Source organism: Peromyscus leucopus, chromosome 9 (assembly GCF_004664715.2).
Source record: "Peromyscus leucopus breed LL Stock chromosome 9, UCI_PerLeu_2.1, whole genome shotgun sequence".
Classification (NCBI taxonomy): Eukaryota; Metazoa; Chordata; class Mammalia; order Rodentia; family Cricetidae; genus Peromyscus; species Peromyscus leucopus.
The window spans coordinates 43,859,483-43,876,440 of NC_051070.1; the positions used below are offsets into that span (position 1 = coordinate 43,859,483).

General features: G+C 40.4%; 1 protein-coding gene and 1 pseudogene across 4 annotated transcripts in view; one reads left to right on the plus strand and one right to left on the minus strand.

Moving 5' to 3' along the window:
• The window catches only part of Mtrf1 (mitochondrial translation release factor 1), a 28,041-nt gene extending 15,685 nt beyond the window's left edge, over nt 1-12,356 (minus strand). Inside the window, exons 1-7 of one of the 4 annotated variants that reach the window (XM_037208368.1) lie at nt 12,080-12,356; nt 10,782-10,893; nt 7,855-8,283; nt 6,252-6,343; nt 4,537-4,618; nt 4,247-4,354; nt 820-992 (exon numbers count right to left, since the gene is read on the minus strand). In XM_037208368.1, the coding sequence (XP_037064263.1) occupies nt 820-992; nt 4,247-4,354; nt 4,537-4,618; nt 6,252-6,343; nt 7,855-8,275 (876 nt within the window). In that variant the 5' untranslated portion in view covers nt 8,276-8,283; nt 10,782-10,893; nt 12,080-12,356. Of the gene's footprint in view, nt 1-819; nt 993-4,246; nt 4,355-4,536; nt 4,619-6,251; nt 6,344-7,854; nt 8,284-10,781; nt 10,894-12,041 lie in introns of all 4 variants that reach the window. The other 3 variants (XM_028878681.2, XM_028878672.2, XM_028878691.2) reach the window with 3 other exon arrangements.
• Nucleotides 12,357-13,901: 1,545 nt separating this feature from the next.
• On the plus strand, nt 13,902-14,212 carry LOC114699862 (annotated as a pseudogene).
• Nucleotides 14,213-16,958: the final 2,746 nt, after the last annotated feature.

Consider the following 16,958-nt stretch of genomic DNA (forward strand, 5'->3'; position numbering starts at 1 on the left):
TGCTGAGGCCGAAGACTTGAACTCCACTCCTGGGACCCACTTAGTAGGAGAGAATCGACTTCATGAGTTGTCCTCTGACCTCCATATGCAAGCTAATGGACACATGTGCTCACTCACATACAGACACACAAATATGTAAATAAAAACTTTTTTTTTTAAAGGCCATACTAGATTATCCGGATAGACTCTAAATACAATCCTAAGTGTCCTGACAAGACCCAGAGTTCCCTGTGTAGAGAAGACCACATGAATTCAAAATAGAGGCTAGAGCTGTCCATCTTCAAGCCAAAAGAACACCTGGAGCTTCTTGAAGCTGGAAGCACAAAGGATACTATCCCTTCAGCGCAATTAGGACCATGCTGTCACCTTGATACTGGACCATATGCTTCTATGATTGTGAGAGTAAATTGTTGCTGTTTTTATTATAGTTATTTGTGTGTGTGTGTGCACAACAGCATGTGTGTGCCATGGCATACTTGTGGAAGTCAGAGGACAACTTGTGGGAGTTTATTTTCTCCTTCCACCATGTGGATTCCAGGGATTAAACTCGGGTCATCAGGTTTGGCAACAAGTACTTTTAGCTAGTGAGTTATCTCACCAGTCCCTGTGACTTCTTTTTTAAATGAAAGAAAATAAACAAAACATTATAGGGATAATAAGGCTGATTTACCTGGGGAAGAGTTAAAGATTCTCAATAAAGACTATTAAGTTCAATTGTCAACCAAGAAAACAGACTTTCCTAGAAGGAAAATCTTCTAGGGTTTGTCAGCACAATATATATCCCATGGGGCCAGTTTCCCTGGGCCCTGGTGAAGTTACCTCATCGGGCTGAGGAAGGACAATAACTGACATCGTTCCTGTGTGAATACGCTGCATCCTTGACGACAGGCCCACCTCTGGGATTCGCTGAACTCGGTGGATTCCACCTTCATACTTCAAATGCTTATAGACACTGTCGCCAGAAATGCGGGCAGCTGCATGATGCAGTCCACCTAGAGAAAAGATTCATAAATACTAGTGCAGTCTACTTGGAAAGAGACTGGGATTGTAGCTATCCTTAAACTAAGGCCTGACTGTGCATATAGCACCTGAAATAGGAACCTGAAATAGATATCAGCTATACTGTCCAATGTAGAATATATTAATTTGTAAAACAAAACATAAAGATACTACTTATGGTTATCTCTGGGGAGGTGAATAATAAATAGTGCATTTTATATTTTACTGTGTACCTTTTTTTTTTTTTTGAGATAGGGTCTTGTTATGTAGCCCAGGCTGGCCTTAAACTCATAATACTGCTTCAGTCTCTGGAATGCTGGGATTACATCTGGCTTGTACTTTTTGGATTCAAACTTTTCTATAAAGAGCAACTTTTACTTTTATAATAATAAGAAAAATACCATTAAGAAAAATGGACTACTGGGACATTTTCTGCATTGAGTTACCTGGAAATTTTTAGGCAGATATGTGTCATACATTAGAAAACGCTCCATAACATAATTTCATACTCTTGAATATCTTTAGCCCTTCTAAATTTCAAGAGTTAAAAGTTAACACTTACTGTGATGTGGAAATATTCTCACACATACAAAACATATTAGTGCTTTGGCTTTGGCTTCTTATCTAGCAGTTTTTTTTTTTTTTTTTTTTTTTTTTGGTTTTTCGAGACAGGGTTTCTCTGTGTAGCTTTGGAGCCTGTCCTGGAGCTCACTTGGTAGCCCAGGCTGGCCTCGAACTCACAGAGATCCACCTGCCTCTGCCTCCCGAGTGCTGGGATTAAAGGCATGCGCCACCAACGCCCGGCTTATCTAGCAGTTTTTAAAAATATTTTTTATGATATAAGAGGACCTTTTTTTTTTTTCTTTTTTCTTTTTCTTTTTATCTTTTTTTTTTTTCCATTTAGGTCTCGCTACATAGCCATGGTTATCCTGGAACTTGCTATGTAGACCAGGCTGGCCTCAAACTCATAGAAATTCACCTGCTTGTGCCTGCTGAGTGCTGGGATTAAAGGCATGTGCCACCATGCCTAGCAAAGAGAATAATTTTAAGAGAGTGAATTTGAGATAAGAAATTTAAATTTGTCATGGCTTTATTCTGTTTCAGTTCCTGGGTATCTTTTACAGTACAACCTTAACACACTGAATGGGAATGTTCATGTTTTTATATGATATCATCTGTCCACTAGTGAGTATCATCAGCTCCTTTACCTGGTAAATGCAGTTATAGTGAAGAAAGTAGAAAGTGACCATGGGTAACTCACTGTGATGATTAAAGTGTCAACTTAATACAACCTAGAATCACTAGGTAGAGAGTCTCAATGAAGGACCATCCAGATCAGACTGGTCTGTAGGCATATGTGTAGGTGATTATCTTGATTACCTTAACTGATATAGGGAGACATGGCCTGAAGATGGGTAGCACCATTCCCTAGCTACCCTGTACTTTATCCTAAATCAAACACCTGCATTTATGTAAACTGGAGACTCCTACAACTTTCCTGTATAAATGTATAGGGCCAGTATCAGGCTGACTGAGTTTCAATTCAGTTCCTTTCTTCCTAGCCATATGCAGTCAGCTATTACATAACTAGTCCATGCTTTGGTTCCCTTATTTGTAAATCATCACCATCATCATCATCACCACCACCACCATTATCTACATCTATGGTGTTATACAGACAGAGGAACTATTCATACTGATTACCTGACCATTGATGGGTCTTAAGGAATGTGTAGGCATATGACATATTTTTAGTTCAATCTACTTATCAAGAGATTTTTGCAGGGGAAAACAGAAGCATATTTGGAGCATTAAATACAATGCTGACATTTAGCTGTGAAACAGATCATCCTCTGGCTCTCCTGGACTAATATGCCATATTCTGGAAGAAAAGGCTAAAAAGATTCTTGTTACATGAATTTCTTTTTTTTTTTTTTTTTTTTTTTTTGGTTTTCCGAGACAGGGTTTCTCTGTGTAGCTTTGTGCCTTTCCTGGATCTCGCTTTGGAGACCAGGCTGGCCTCGAACTCACAGAGATCCACCTGGTTCTGCCTCCCAAGTGCTGGGATTAAAGGCGTGTGCCACCACCGCCCGGCTCTGTTACATAAATTTCAAAAGGTGGTTGAAAAGTTGATACAGTGGTAGTTCTCAACCTGTGGGTCACAACCCATTTGGGGGTCGAACAACCATTTCACAGGTGTCGCCTAAGACCATCGGAAAACACAGATTTTACAGTTCATAACAGTAGAAAATTACAGTTATGAAGTAGCAATGAAACTAATTTTATGGTTGGGGTCACCACAACATGAGGAACTGTATTAAAGGGTCACAGCATTAGGAAGGTTGAGAACCACTAGTCTAGAGTAAGGTAATGAAGGTACATTGCAGGACTTCCCAATCTGTACCAATCACAGTTTACTAATGCAGCATATTAATTTCCATTTCCCTTTGCTGTTTACCTTAATTAATCCTTTTCTAAAGGTCATCTTCCAATTGTATTTTATTAGTACTGTTATTTTTTAAATGTAAAAATCTTATGTACATGTGTATTTTGTCTTTATGTCTATTATGTGCATTATGTGCATGCCTGGTGCCCTCACAAGCCAGAAGAAGGTGTCGATCCTCTGGTACTGGAGTTATAGATGGTTGTAAGTTGTGAATCTCCATGTGGGTTCTGAGAATTGAACCCCGTCCTCTGAAAGACAGCTAGTGCTCTTAACTACTGAACTATCTCTCCAGCATCACCCACATGTATTTTATAAAGAGTAGTAAGCGCTCTTAACAGCTAAGCCATCTCTCTAGCCCCTCAATTGTATTTTATAAAGGCTTTTTTTTTATAGTTTTAAAGTTTTTATTTATTTATTTATTTATTTTTATCTTTTACTTATTGAGACATGGTCTTACTATGTAGCTCTGCCTCACCTAGAATTTGATATGTAGACCAGGCTAGCCTCAAACTCACAGAGATTTGCCTTTCTCTGTCTCCTGGGTACTGGAATTAAAGATGTGGGCCAGCACGCCTGGTTCTTTGCTTTAGTTTGGGAGAGGTAGATATCTAGTTTCCACAGGAATTTTTTTCTTTAATTCACATATTCCTTCTGAGGAGCATAGCTCCCTTCCTGGTCTCTTCGATTTAGTTAAGAACTTTACTGTAGGCCAGATGTGGTAGTGCACACCTTTAGTCCCAGCATTACAAGTAAAATAAGTTTTAGCACTTCTAATAGACAAAGTCTTCAATTTATGCTTACCATAATCTGCTGGTGTGTAATTCAGCAGCTCAAATTCCCAGTGTTTATAGTATGAATAATTCTGGTACATATCAAATATTTCTCTAGTAAACTGTTGACAGATATCACCTAAAAGAAAATACACAAAATATTCAGTAAGCACAAATATTAAAGGGCGCATCCTTAGATAAAAGCACTCAGGAAACATTTCCAAAACTAAACACATGCAATGGGCTTTTCAAGTACAGTGATGTCAAACCAAGTAAAATTCTGTTTTTAAAACGCATCTACAATAAGCTGATGTTTCTGACCTCCAGTAGTTCTTCCAGACGTCACCTCTAAAATAACGTCACTTCTGTCATGTTTCTCCTTTGGCACTAGATGCTCCAAAAGCTGGAAAAGACGGGAAATGCAATCACTGATGTGTTTATTTTCTTTGGTATATTATCACTTCAAGTTAAATCAAAGCCCTCAAAGTATATTTTAGAAGTCAATAATTAACAAAACCATGTAATATCCCAAGAAGGTAAGTCATAAAACCAGATCTTAAATAACCTAATTAGATAATCAATTCACATAACAATGAAGTTACCTGTCTGAGTATTTTCTGCAATGTTATCAGATTATCCTAATTTTCTAAAATGAAGTTAATTAAGATCAAAGTTCAGAGTGTTCCATTCAACTTTGTTCAGATTTTGCCTCTTAAATTAGTTCTAAACAGTGGCATCTTTCATCTGATGAATGAAGCAAGGCTTTGAAATCTTCATTTACTCCAAATGAAGACTTTTAACAAATAATTACATAGTCTCCCCTGTCATAAATGCTGGTCAGCACCATGCCACACCTTGCATTCTTGGTGGGGTCATTCTGTTTAAAGACTGTTAAGAGGACTCAAGATAAGTTTCTCACATGTAACAAGAAAAAAAGGGTAGGGGTGGGGTGGGGTACTGGGTTCCTAATAAAGAGTTTTCCTCTTAGGAAGAATAGGAAAACAACCTCCTGGTTATTAAAAGGTCTTTCAAATTAAACTAAAAAAGTACCTACACGTTATGACTCTCCTCCCTACTGCCAACTTCTGAGACACTCCATCTCTGCTAGAAATGACAGTCTGTGGGAGAGAATGTTAGACATGTTTTGCCTGTGGTTCACTAGGTGATCTCTCTAGACACCCCTCTAAGTCCCCAGAAACTGGATCCACAGTAAGAAAGTTGGAGGGACAATGATGATGGCTACCACCGAGGGAAACATGGTACATGGCACTATGTCTTCACTGTCTTTAAAAACAAGCCACCTGCTGAACTAGAAGAAAAGAGGCCACTATTGCAGAATTTTCCCTTTTATGAAATCTAGAGTATCAGCTACAGCAGACACAATATCATGAACCCTGAGAGTCCCCAGCATGCCACAGTCCCCACTAAATACCTGTGCTAACCAGCTGGCACTACACTTAGATTCACTCCATCATATTCAACGTGCAAGTTTCCAATCTGACCGTCACCATGAACCTGCCTATTTACTTCTAACACTTAAAACCATCTGACTTCTCCCCGTGGTGACTACATTCCTTTTTAAGATTTTACCCATTTATATGTTTAGCTGTGTGTGTGTCCCCACTGCATACACATTCCATGTGGATGTCAGAAGACAACTCAAGGGAGTTAGTTCCCTCCTGTCGTCTTGTCTGATACATTAGGACTCAGGTGGTCAGGTCAGGTGTATACAGACCATCTGCTGAGCCATCTCATTGCTCTCCTAAATGTCCTTACTACAGTATTACGTTTTCCTGTCTAACAAGTCAATAGATTCTGCTATGAATTTTCTCTCCCTACGGAAGTCCCCATTCACTAACACCTCAATTTCTCTTCCAATTATCCTTCAGCAAACTGTACTAAGTATAGCTTAATTACCCATTGTGTTAAAAGAACACTGTTAGGGGAAGTTATTTTGAGCATCAAAGCATAATCTAGAAAAAATACTACTCCTTCATATTAGCACTATTGAGATTAGTATGCTGCCTGAAACATACCTCACTATACAGTGTGTTGATCTTCTGGTCAATGATTTGCCTTTCTTCTGATACAAGTTCTTGCAACTGCTTTTCTTCTTGTTTATTTAAACCTAAAACCAGCAACAAGGAGAATGGTAAATTCTTTAAAAATTCTTACAGAGAAAGTATTAAATAACTACCTCATCAATGTCTACAAAGTTTTTTGTTTGTCTTGAGATAGAGTCTCACTATGTAGTCCAGGCTGACTTTGACCTCCTTCTCTTCCGGTCTCAGCCTCCTAAAACCCTATGGAGGGTGGGGGGATGATGGGGTATCTCTGCAAATACTACAGCTGATGGAGAAACAAACTGAGAGAAGCAAGAAGGAACCTGGTTCAGCATGACTGAGTTAGCCAGGCTGGTTCAACTTCGGGAGTCTGGTACCAGGCCAGTTTATTTTAGTCATATTTAAGTATAGTACAATGCTGTGGATGGTTGATTGATAAATAAAACCCTGATTGGCCAGTAGCCAGGCAGGACGTATAGGCGGGACTAGCAGAGAGGAGAATTGAAAGAACAGGAAGGCGGAGAAGAGGAGACACCAGCCTGCCTTCCAGGAAGCATCATGTAAAGACAGCAGGTAAAGCCACGGAACACTTGGCAACATATAGATTGACAGAAATGGGCTGAGTATAAGAGTAAGAACTAGACAGTGGTAGGCCTGAGCTAATGGCCAAGCAGTTTAAATAATATAAGCGTCTGTGTGTTTATTTTATAAGTGGGCTACGGGACTGCCAGGGCTTGGCGGAACCCGGAGAGGAAAACGCTAGCTACAGTACAATTCTGGGAAAAAAAATTTCCTGGTAACAATTATCCCAATCCCATGTGCACAATAAAGCTTAAGGCATGACTACATCGATACTATTTTTGCAAAACATGCGTAAATACATCTTACAAAATAAGATGGGTTCTATAGCTTAAGGGTCTTGATCACGCGATCATGCAGATAACCTAGGAGTCAGCAGGCTATAAAGTACATGTGATATCTCCTCTAATCATGGGTTCTATTGACTGAGAAACAAAGTTAAAGGTCTAGGGAGGGAGACTGTGGCATAAACATTCTGGGAGATTTGGGTGAGGCCTAGCCCTAAGTATAGCAAAGGTCACCATGTTATTAACAATATCCAAACAAAACAGAAAGTAGATATCACAACTAAATACAAAGCTTTCTTTGAGGTTCTTACAATGTGTAGTGTCAACAGGCAGCTTCCATCTATCCCTGTGTATTTCTTTAGTAGACTAGGGATCACATCATCAATAACATGTATTCTCTCATATCACACCATACAAGCCCTGGATGAGAGAGGAACTATCATTATGTATTCCTGTATGAAGAACAGTGCTCAGTAAATTAACTTATGATGAGGATACCAAGTCTCGCAGACTCTAAACCTCTTGCTAAGTACCATAGAGAACCTGGACTCTTACCAGATCCTGAGCAACTGAAATATGTCAAACATCGAGTGAGGATACAGTCCTTCTCTTGCCAAGTCTTGAGCTTATTCTCTGTAGGCTTTTTAAAAGACAGAGTTCAAAGTCCAATCAGTTACACCCTTCTACACGCATAGACATCATTTACCTACTTTTACACATCGACTCTAACTCTTCAATGGCTTGTTTGGCCTCCTGAATTTCTTGATAAACAGCTGCCAGTGGTGCCAACTCCGCATGCCTTCTGTGCAAGGCCCTTCGGTCTCCTTCACTCTCAGAGAGCTCCTGCAGACGCTGGTCAAGGGTTTGGTACTCTTTATTCAGGTCTTCCATATACTTCTGCAGGGCTTTGTGTTTCCAAAGCATCTTTGTATCTTGATGACAGAAGCCCCTGGGCCAACTCTTATTTAATAAGAGCTGATGGAGAACGTGACTCTTGTTTTGTCTGAAATTCCACAGCCTTGTATCAAGACTGACCTGTCTAAATGGCTGACAACAGAGGAAGACGTGTCTCGGGGGGCAAACATTGAGAGATGGATGCCGGAAAAGCCACATACACAGGTGACGACTCATCTCAGCAGCTGTAATGTAAGATGTACAATTTGAAAAGAGCAACTCTAAAGATATATGGTATAATAAAACTTGGAGTTTCAGAGAAACCTTTAGTTCATGGCCTCATTTAGCTCCAAAGATAGTCAATAACTCAGAAAGATACACACACACACACACACATGTATAAATGTACATGTGTGTATATATATGTATATAAATATATATAGTTTTAATTTTTTTACTTTTTATTTATTCATTCTGAGAATGAGTCTCACTATGTAGCTCTGGCTGCCCTAGAACTCACTCTGAAGACCAAACTGGCCTTGAACTCAGAGATCTGCCTGCCTCCGCCTCTCAAATGTTGGGATTAAAGGGAAATGCCACCAGGCTGAGCCTACAAAGAAAACTCTTGAAACCTCTAAATAACAGTACGTTAAAACAAAAGAGGGGATGGTAAGATAGCCCAGAGAAGTACCGAGAGCCAATTCTGACAGCCTCCGAGTTCAATCCCTGGGACACACACGACAGAGAGAGGGACCTGACTGCTGCGGGCCGCAGGAAGATATCATAAGAACTCAGCTGGTATGCAAAGTCACCACCTGGAGGGATCAGGGAATTCCTCCAGAGGAAGCCAAATCCCAAGGAGTTTTTGGTGTTACTTGGCTTGTTATATATCAGCTGTCTTCTGTTATGAAAATCATGTGTGCCTTCATAGTTTTCCCAATTGACTTTTCCCTAAGAAGGGCTAACAGTGTGGACTGATCACTCTCTGGACATACACATTCCAGGTATTTGGAGAACAGCCTCAGGAAAGGCTTTCTCTGGAATCAGATTATCTCCCTTAGCCACTTTCAAGGACTACAGGAAACCACCACCCAGGTGGGCGCCCATTGTTAGTCCCAGGTGGACTAACAATGATAACAGCCACATGCAAGTCTCCTGACTTATGGTAAATTCCACAAGGGGACACCGCCTAGGAGAGGTGGACGTTAAGTAATAGCTTTACACAATTTAGCTCGGACCCTCCCTTTATATACTGAGACTTCCAGGGCACGGGGAGAGAAGAGAGAAGAGAATGGAAGAATTATATGGGTAAGAACTTGAGAGGAACAAACTGAGATGGGGAAGAAGTAGATTGAAGGGCTACAGGAGAGTACTAGAGGAACGAGATGGAAGATGAGAAGAGCAGATGGGAAGAACAAGATGAAGTAGAATGAGAAGAGGAGAGAGGAGACGGGAGAGGAGATGATATGGGAAGGAACAAAGTGGATGAGAACCTAGAAGGGGCAGAACTAGATGAAGGAATTAAGACAGAACCTAGAGGGGATCACAGACAAGTGTAGAGAGAAATCAGGCTAAAGATGACCTAAATATGAGAGCAGAATATAAGCTTATAGCTGTCACAGAATAATAAAGTATATGGACTAAGGAGTTTTGTGTACATAGGTTCATTTCATTTCATCAAAGATTAATTATCAGCTGGTTGTAGATTCTTCCCGGACCCTGGGAGGGGACTATCAAGGGGCTGGACTCCCATAGTCCCCGATACCTGACTACTGGAAGTTGCTGACCTGCATACCTGTGCTGTGGCATGCACACCCCATACACGCGCACATGCACACAAAAGGAGTAACCTTACATATGTAATCCACTAGGACAAGCGAGTAGGGGTATAACTAACAAACATATCACCACAATGGGTGAGGGCAGTTTTAACTTTAAATGAGTATATAAGCAAACATTTAAAAGCTATAAAATAGCTGGGCAGTGGCGGCACATGTCTTTAATCCTGGCACTTAGGGGCTGGAGAGATGGCTCAGAGGTTAAGAACATTGATTGTTCTTCCAGAGGTCAATTCCCAGCAACCACATGGTGGCTCTCAACCATCTATAATGAGATCTGGTGCCCTCTTCTGACATGCAGACAGAACACTGTATCCATGATAAATAAAATAAATCTTAAAAAAAAAAAAATCCCAGCACTTGGGAGGCAAGTTCAAGGCCAGCCTGGTCTACAGAGTGAGTTCCAGGACAGCCAAGGTTACACAGAGAAACCCTGTCTCAAAAAACAAAAGCTATAAAATAATGATTCAGTCTTTAGGTGGTTCATAGTCATAGATGTCTCAGGTTTAAGGAATATATTAACATGTCAACTATTATCTAGTTTAATTGTTTATAAAAAGGGTTTTGCTATATAGCTCAGGCTGGCTTCAAACTGGGAGCCTCCTGCTTCAGCTTCCCAAATGCTGGATCACAAAGTCTGGATAAACTTAAATGAGCAATTTTATTGTATCTATTAATTTATTTTTAAATATTATTATTATTATTATTATTATTATTATTATTATTATTATTATATAGAAAGTATGTATGTATGAATGAGGGGGGAGAAGGGAGGAAGAGAGATATTAGTGATTGACCCCAGGGCCTTCCACTTTGCTAGGCAAGCACTTTGTTTTAACTGTTTAATTTTGGGGCATTCAGATGGGAAAGAAAGTCAGGTAACTTAATCACAACTCTTCACTCACTGGATAGAAGCAGAGCCTGTATTATAACATAGGCTGTTTATTCCAAGATCAGGGTTTTTCATTCTCAACCCTGCGATTGCTTCTTGAGGATGCTTCTCTTTTAGCTGAGAACCTAAAGGAAGAGATCCTTAAATATTAAAAGGCCAGGTTGTGGTTTACAGGTACCTTTTAAGTTTTCCTACTTTCCCAAGTCTTTTACACAGTACACAGTATTTTCATAATTTTAAGCGTTACATAAGACTACCAAGCTGGAGAGATTTTTGACAATTAAAAATATTGTCCTCATGCACAGGACCAAGGCCAGCGCCTGCACTGTGGCTCACAACTGCCTCTAACTCCTGTTCCAGGAGACTGATCTGACACCCTCTTCTTGCTTCTGCCTGGGCACCAAGCATGCATGTGGTGCACATACATACATGCTGGTACTCAAACAGAGAAAAATATTTTTTTAAAGAATGACAGGTTAGGTGAGATTGGCTATGTACAATAAATATGTGCTCTTCCCTCAGATAATCAAGAGCTAACAGAAGAATACTAAGACTTTATTGAGCAAGAGAGGGAACACAAAGTTTTCTAAGAAAAATGTTTTGCCTCCTGAAATTAAAACTGGAAATAAGGGCCGAAATTTATCAGAATGGCCTGGGGCTGTAGTTCAGTGGTAGACCACTTGCCTAACATGCACAAAAAAAATTACCATAAGCAGCCTTTACTACAAGTGTTGTTGCTGTGCTGGGCTACCCATTTATTTATAAGCCCCCTTGATCTCACTAAATCCCACATCATTATCATTTAAAAAATTAAATATTCAGAATATTCAGCGTTTGCAGGGTTTTACTAATAAATTTAACGAATTATTAGTTAATCACAGCGGGAACTGGTGAATACATCAGAAGGAGTGTCCATTGGACGGTAGGAAGAATAAAGGGATGGCAGATTTTTGTAATAACAGTTCTGGTTAAAATTTCCACTTTAGGAGCAGCCGTGGAATGAGTAACTCTCAAGGTCAGAAGCCTTAATGTGACTTTCTAAGGTTACCTAAACCTAGAAAGAGCAAGGCTTCGACATCGTCCCCACAACCCAACACAATAATACTCATAGTTTCCGGCATGTTAAAAGTGACACTAGACGGGAGCCAGGAGCAGAATGGGCAAATCATGTTATATGAGTCAGTATTATGGAGCGATTCTATACGGAAGTAGCCCACGTGGACAGTGGGAAAAGAATAAAGTCCTCTTAAGGCTAAGGAAGAGTTGTGAATACCTAAGTAGAAGAAGAAAAACGACGTTCTCGTTTCTTACTGATAACTGAACCTTCTGTGTCCGCAACATTTCAGCTCAAGGTACTGCAAACACGCTCATTGCCATGCTACTGCTTCCGGGTAACGTTTGTACTCGGCTCCTCCTCCATTTTGACGCTTCTTGCAGAACTGTCGTCCTTAGGTGTCCGTATCAGTAAACAAGAATGAAATGATGAAGCGAGAAGGAGATGCTTGTGGAAAGCCCACGCGCCGAACTTCCTTGGAGCTGAAGCCCAGGAGGTGTGACGGCCAGGAGGAGCGAAGGGAGCGGATCACCCTCTCCTGTTCCCTAACCAAGGAATCCTGGGAGTTGTAGTTTATCCTTCCCCAGGGCCCCTTGCTCCCACCCAAGCCCCTTGCTCCATCCTCCACTATAAGCTTAGGTTTTTCAGTTACTTGCAAACCTAGAAGCGAGACTTTTTCCTAATGTAAACATTAAATTCTACAATATATCATAGATGAGATCACAGGAATTTATTTACGTGTTACTATTTTTTAAGAGTGCAGGAGGTTGAAGCTAGCGACTCTTGCATGCTAGACAAGAGCGCTGTCATTGAGCTATATCCACAGACTTGAGGGTTTGTTTTTTAAACGGGACTAAAAATTTTAGGCAAGGAGCTGGAGAGATGCCTCAGAGGTTAAGAATACTGACGGCTCTTCCAGAGGTCCTGAGTTCAATTCTTAGCAACCACATGGTGGCTCACAACCATCAATAATGAAATCTGGACTGGTGGCGGTGGCACAGGCCTTTAATCCCAGCACTAGGGAGGCAAAGCCAGTTGGAACTCTGTGAGTTCGAGGCCAGCCTGGTCTACAGAGCGAGCTCCAGGAAAGGAACCAAAACTACACAGAGAAACTCTGCCTTGAACACCCTCCATCCCCCCCCCCAAAAAAAAAAAAAACAACAAAACCTGGTGCCTTCTGGCATACAGGCACACATGCAAGCAGAACACTGTATATATACACAATAAATAAATAAATCTTAAAAAATTTTAGGCGATTCTGCATTTCAATTGTCACACTTTCAGTCAGTATTGTTTAAAACACTGAGTAAAGAAAACTATAAATTTGTATTTTTAAAATTCTTAATAGGACCCAAAAGATATCTACAAGTTACAGATTTTTTTAGATGAGGTTGCATCCACATGTGTTTTGGGACTCAAGGCTAGCTTGAGCTACATGAGGCCCTGTCTCAAAAGAAAGGAAGGGAGGGAGGGAGGGGAAGAAAGAAGGGAAGAAAGAAAGAAGAAAGAAAGAAAGAAAGAAAGAAGAAGGAAGGAAGGAAGGAGAAAGAAAGAAAAAAAGAAAGAAAGAAAGAGAAAGAAAGAAAGAAAGAAAGAAAGAAAGAAAGAAAGAAAGAAAGAAAGAAAGAAAGAAAGAAAGAAAGAGACAGGAAACCCAAACATATAAAAACAGTAGGATATAGTCCTTAGCTGTCACATTTACAAGTAATAAGATGATCTCTATGATTCCACAGCTATACTAAAATGTGAAGGTAAATATATACCATATCTCTGGCTTTAGTAGATTTTGGGGTGGGGTGTCTAGATAGAATTTCCCTATGTAGCCCTGACTGTCCTGGAATTCACACTGTAGACCAGATTGGCCTCGAACTCCGAGATCTAAAGGCATTTGCCACCCTTGCCTAGCATAGTAGATATTTTCTTAAATTGTGACCACTTACACAAAAAAAGGGAATTAGAAGTAGGTATGATTACACTCATAATCCCAGCACTTAGGAGGCTGAGGGAGGGAAGTCTTTAATTAGCTTGTGGTGGGCTGGGCTAAATACTAGGTTATAAAGGTAGCCAGGGTCCAGGTTCATGATGGGCAGCAAGATGGCTTCCACCAGTAGGGTCTTGTAGGTAATAAAGCCACATGCTCTATTAATAAGATTTTCTGATAGAAGAGACAATCCTAAACTCTGTTGCAGAAGCTTTGGTATCTGGGGGGGTCACTCTCTCACTTATCTATAATTCCACAGAATTCTAAAGGAAGTATATACCCAGATTTGATGATGCATCAGGGGCCACCAGACATGTAGAAATAACAAAAAACAGTACCTCAGAAATACTAAAGGAAACCTATGTCTCAAGAAAAAATGAAATTTATCCAGCATGGAGGTCCAGAATAATCATTGGATTATCTTTACAATAAAGGACTTCCAAAATGGCAAATGAAAAAATTGTATCTCCAAAAAAAAAAAAAAAAAAAAAACCCTTTTAAATATTCTGCAAAAAGAATGATGTATAGACCCTCTGGATGGCCACTTGTATCTCCTCCTTTAAGTATTTTGGTCAGCTTCTCCACAAGCTGACCTGTAGACTTATTAAAGTCTACATCATTTTTAAATGTTTAAAAAAAAAAGGAAAAGAAAAGCTAGCTGGAATTACATAGCAAGACCTTGCACTAAATAAATAGATAAATAAATAAATGAAAGAAAGAAAGGTGGAGGGAAAGGAAAAAATAGAAAACTAACAAGAAAACACTATTTAACATTTACTAGTTTGTACTTCAAAGTAGTTACTTCCACCTGTTCTATACTATTCACTATTTTAAATGGTTTAAACCTATTAATGTATGTATTTCTACAACAACCTTAAAAACCCATTTGCCTGCTGGGCAGTGGTGCCTCATGCCTTTAATCCCAGCACTCGGGAGGCAGAGGCAGGGGGATCTCTGTGAGTTCGAGGCCAGCCTGGTCTACAAAGTGAGTTCCAGGAAAGGCACAAATCTACACAGAGAAACCCTGTCTCGAAAAACAAAAAAAAAAAAAAAAATTTGCTTATTTGCATGAGAGTAAACTAAAGCACAGTGAGTTTAAACAGGCCAGCATGATGACTCACACTTGAAAACCTACCACTCAGGAGTTGAGGGAGGTAGGAAGCTAGAGGCCTTCCTGGGCTACATGGTGTCAGTCCAACCTGGGCAACAGAGAGTCCTTGTCTTAAAAAAAACACAAGCTCAGGAACACACACATAGAATTTAAGAATTTGATATCCACTGGTGGATGGTGGTTTCCAAAGTTTCAGTTCATAGCCACTTTATTTTGGGGCCTGTGGCAAGGCAGAACATTATAGCAGGGAGTATGTTGTTAAGTCTGTTCTCATAATAACTGAGAAGCAAAGGGAAGAGAAGAAGGACCAGCACTCTACAATTTCCTTCTAAAATATACCCCTAGATCTAAATTTCTCCAGAAGTTTCCACCATTACCAAGAATCTCAGGTAGAACGCAATATGCAACCTAGTAAATTGTTGTTTTAATTACTTTTCTATTGCTGTGAAGAGACACCATGGCCGAGGCAAGCTTTAAAAGAAATGTTTAACTGGGGACTTGCTTATACTTTCAGAGGGTGAGTTCATGACCATCATGGTGGGGAGCACGGCAGGAGACAGGCAGGCACGGCGCTGGAGCAGTAGATGAGCGTCTACACGTTGAGACAACCATGAGGCAGAGTGAGAGCTAGCCAGGAATGACATGGGCTTTTGAAACCTCAAACCCCACCCCACCAGCGACAGTGACTCACCTCCTCCAACAAGACCACACCTCCTAATCTTCCCAAACAGTTCCACTGACTGGGGACCAATTATTCAAATACATGAGCCTATAGGAGTAGGAGCATTCTCATTCAAACCCCACCCCAGTTGTCTCCTTTAATAGTGTGGTTAAGCTGGTTGTGGGAAAAGTATCAAACTGCTAGATGTTACCGTGCCAGCTAGTCACATAAAACATGTACATGGCGTAGAGAAAAACATCCTTTTTCAATTATCTTGTCTTCCTTGACTCTGCTAGGCATACCAAAGAGAATCATGGTCCATATGATGTATGTAAAAATAAACTGGGAGCTTTGGAGGCCCTCATCATTGCTATAGCTATTATTTTACTTAATGCAAGATTCTAAAGGAGGTACAGTGTGTCTGAAGCGCCAGGAAAGAACCTTAACTAGAAATCCCAGATGCTCCCAAACAGGATTGGGTTTTCTTTCTGAGAAACACTGAGTTCTGATTTATAGCATTTTTCTTTTAATTTTGGCTTTGAAATGACCAAGCATTAAATCCAAATAAACCTGCTGTAAAACAGATCACAATAATGTTATAACTCCATTTCCTGTTGAAAGGTAGAATTAAGATTCATTCCAGACAAAATGGGAAGCCAGTAATAAAATTACAGCTACTGCTCTGTTTAGGCTTTCTGGTTGTGCCAATGTTGTATCTTTTACGTGTTCTAGGATCTGGGCTTAGAACAGCCAGCAATACAACCAGTGGAGGATTCGTTTTGTTTCTAATTCCTGCCCTTCTGTCTTACCCCACCGTAGCCTAAACAACTAAGGGACACACGGAAGAGGGATGAAGATGACGGTAAACTGGAGTGTTTATAATCACCCTACTTATAGTGTTTGGGATGGTAGTTTCCTTGGTAGGCTGACCTGGGAGAGGCTGAGGTGGGGAAGCCGGAAGTGCTGATTGGTGGCTAAATGCGAATGATGAGCCAGCATGAGTGCCTGGTTGAAAGGTGGGAGAAAGCCATGGTGAATCAAAGAGAAGGTCTGGCAACTACCACAGAAAGCTGAAATAGTTAAAGATCTACAGCGAGTAGGTGGGATGGGGCCAGAGGACACTTTCCATAACAAGAAAATTCTCCAAAAATATTTTGTAGGACTATCTTTTTCATGTAATTTAACTTTTTTCTGTTCATGTGCGTACCTGTGTGTATGCACATGTGGGTGTACCAGTGTGTGCATGTGTGTGGAGGCCAGAGGGCAACATTAGTGTTGCTACTCAGGAGCTGTCCACCTTGGTTTTTGAGTCGAGGTCTTTCACTGGACCAGAGCTCACCAGGTAAGGTAGGCTAGCCTGAAGGGATTTGTTTCCTACTTCCT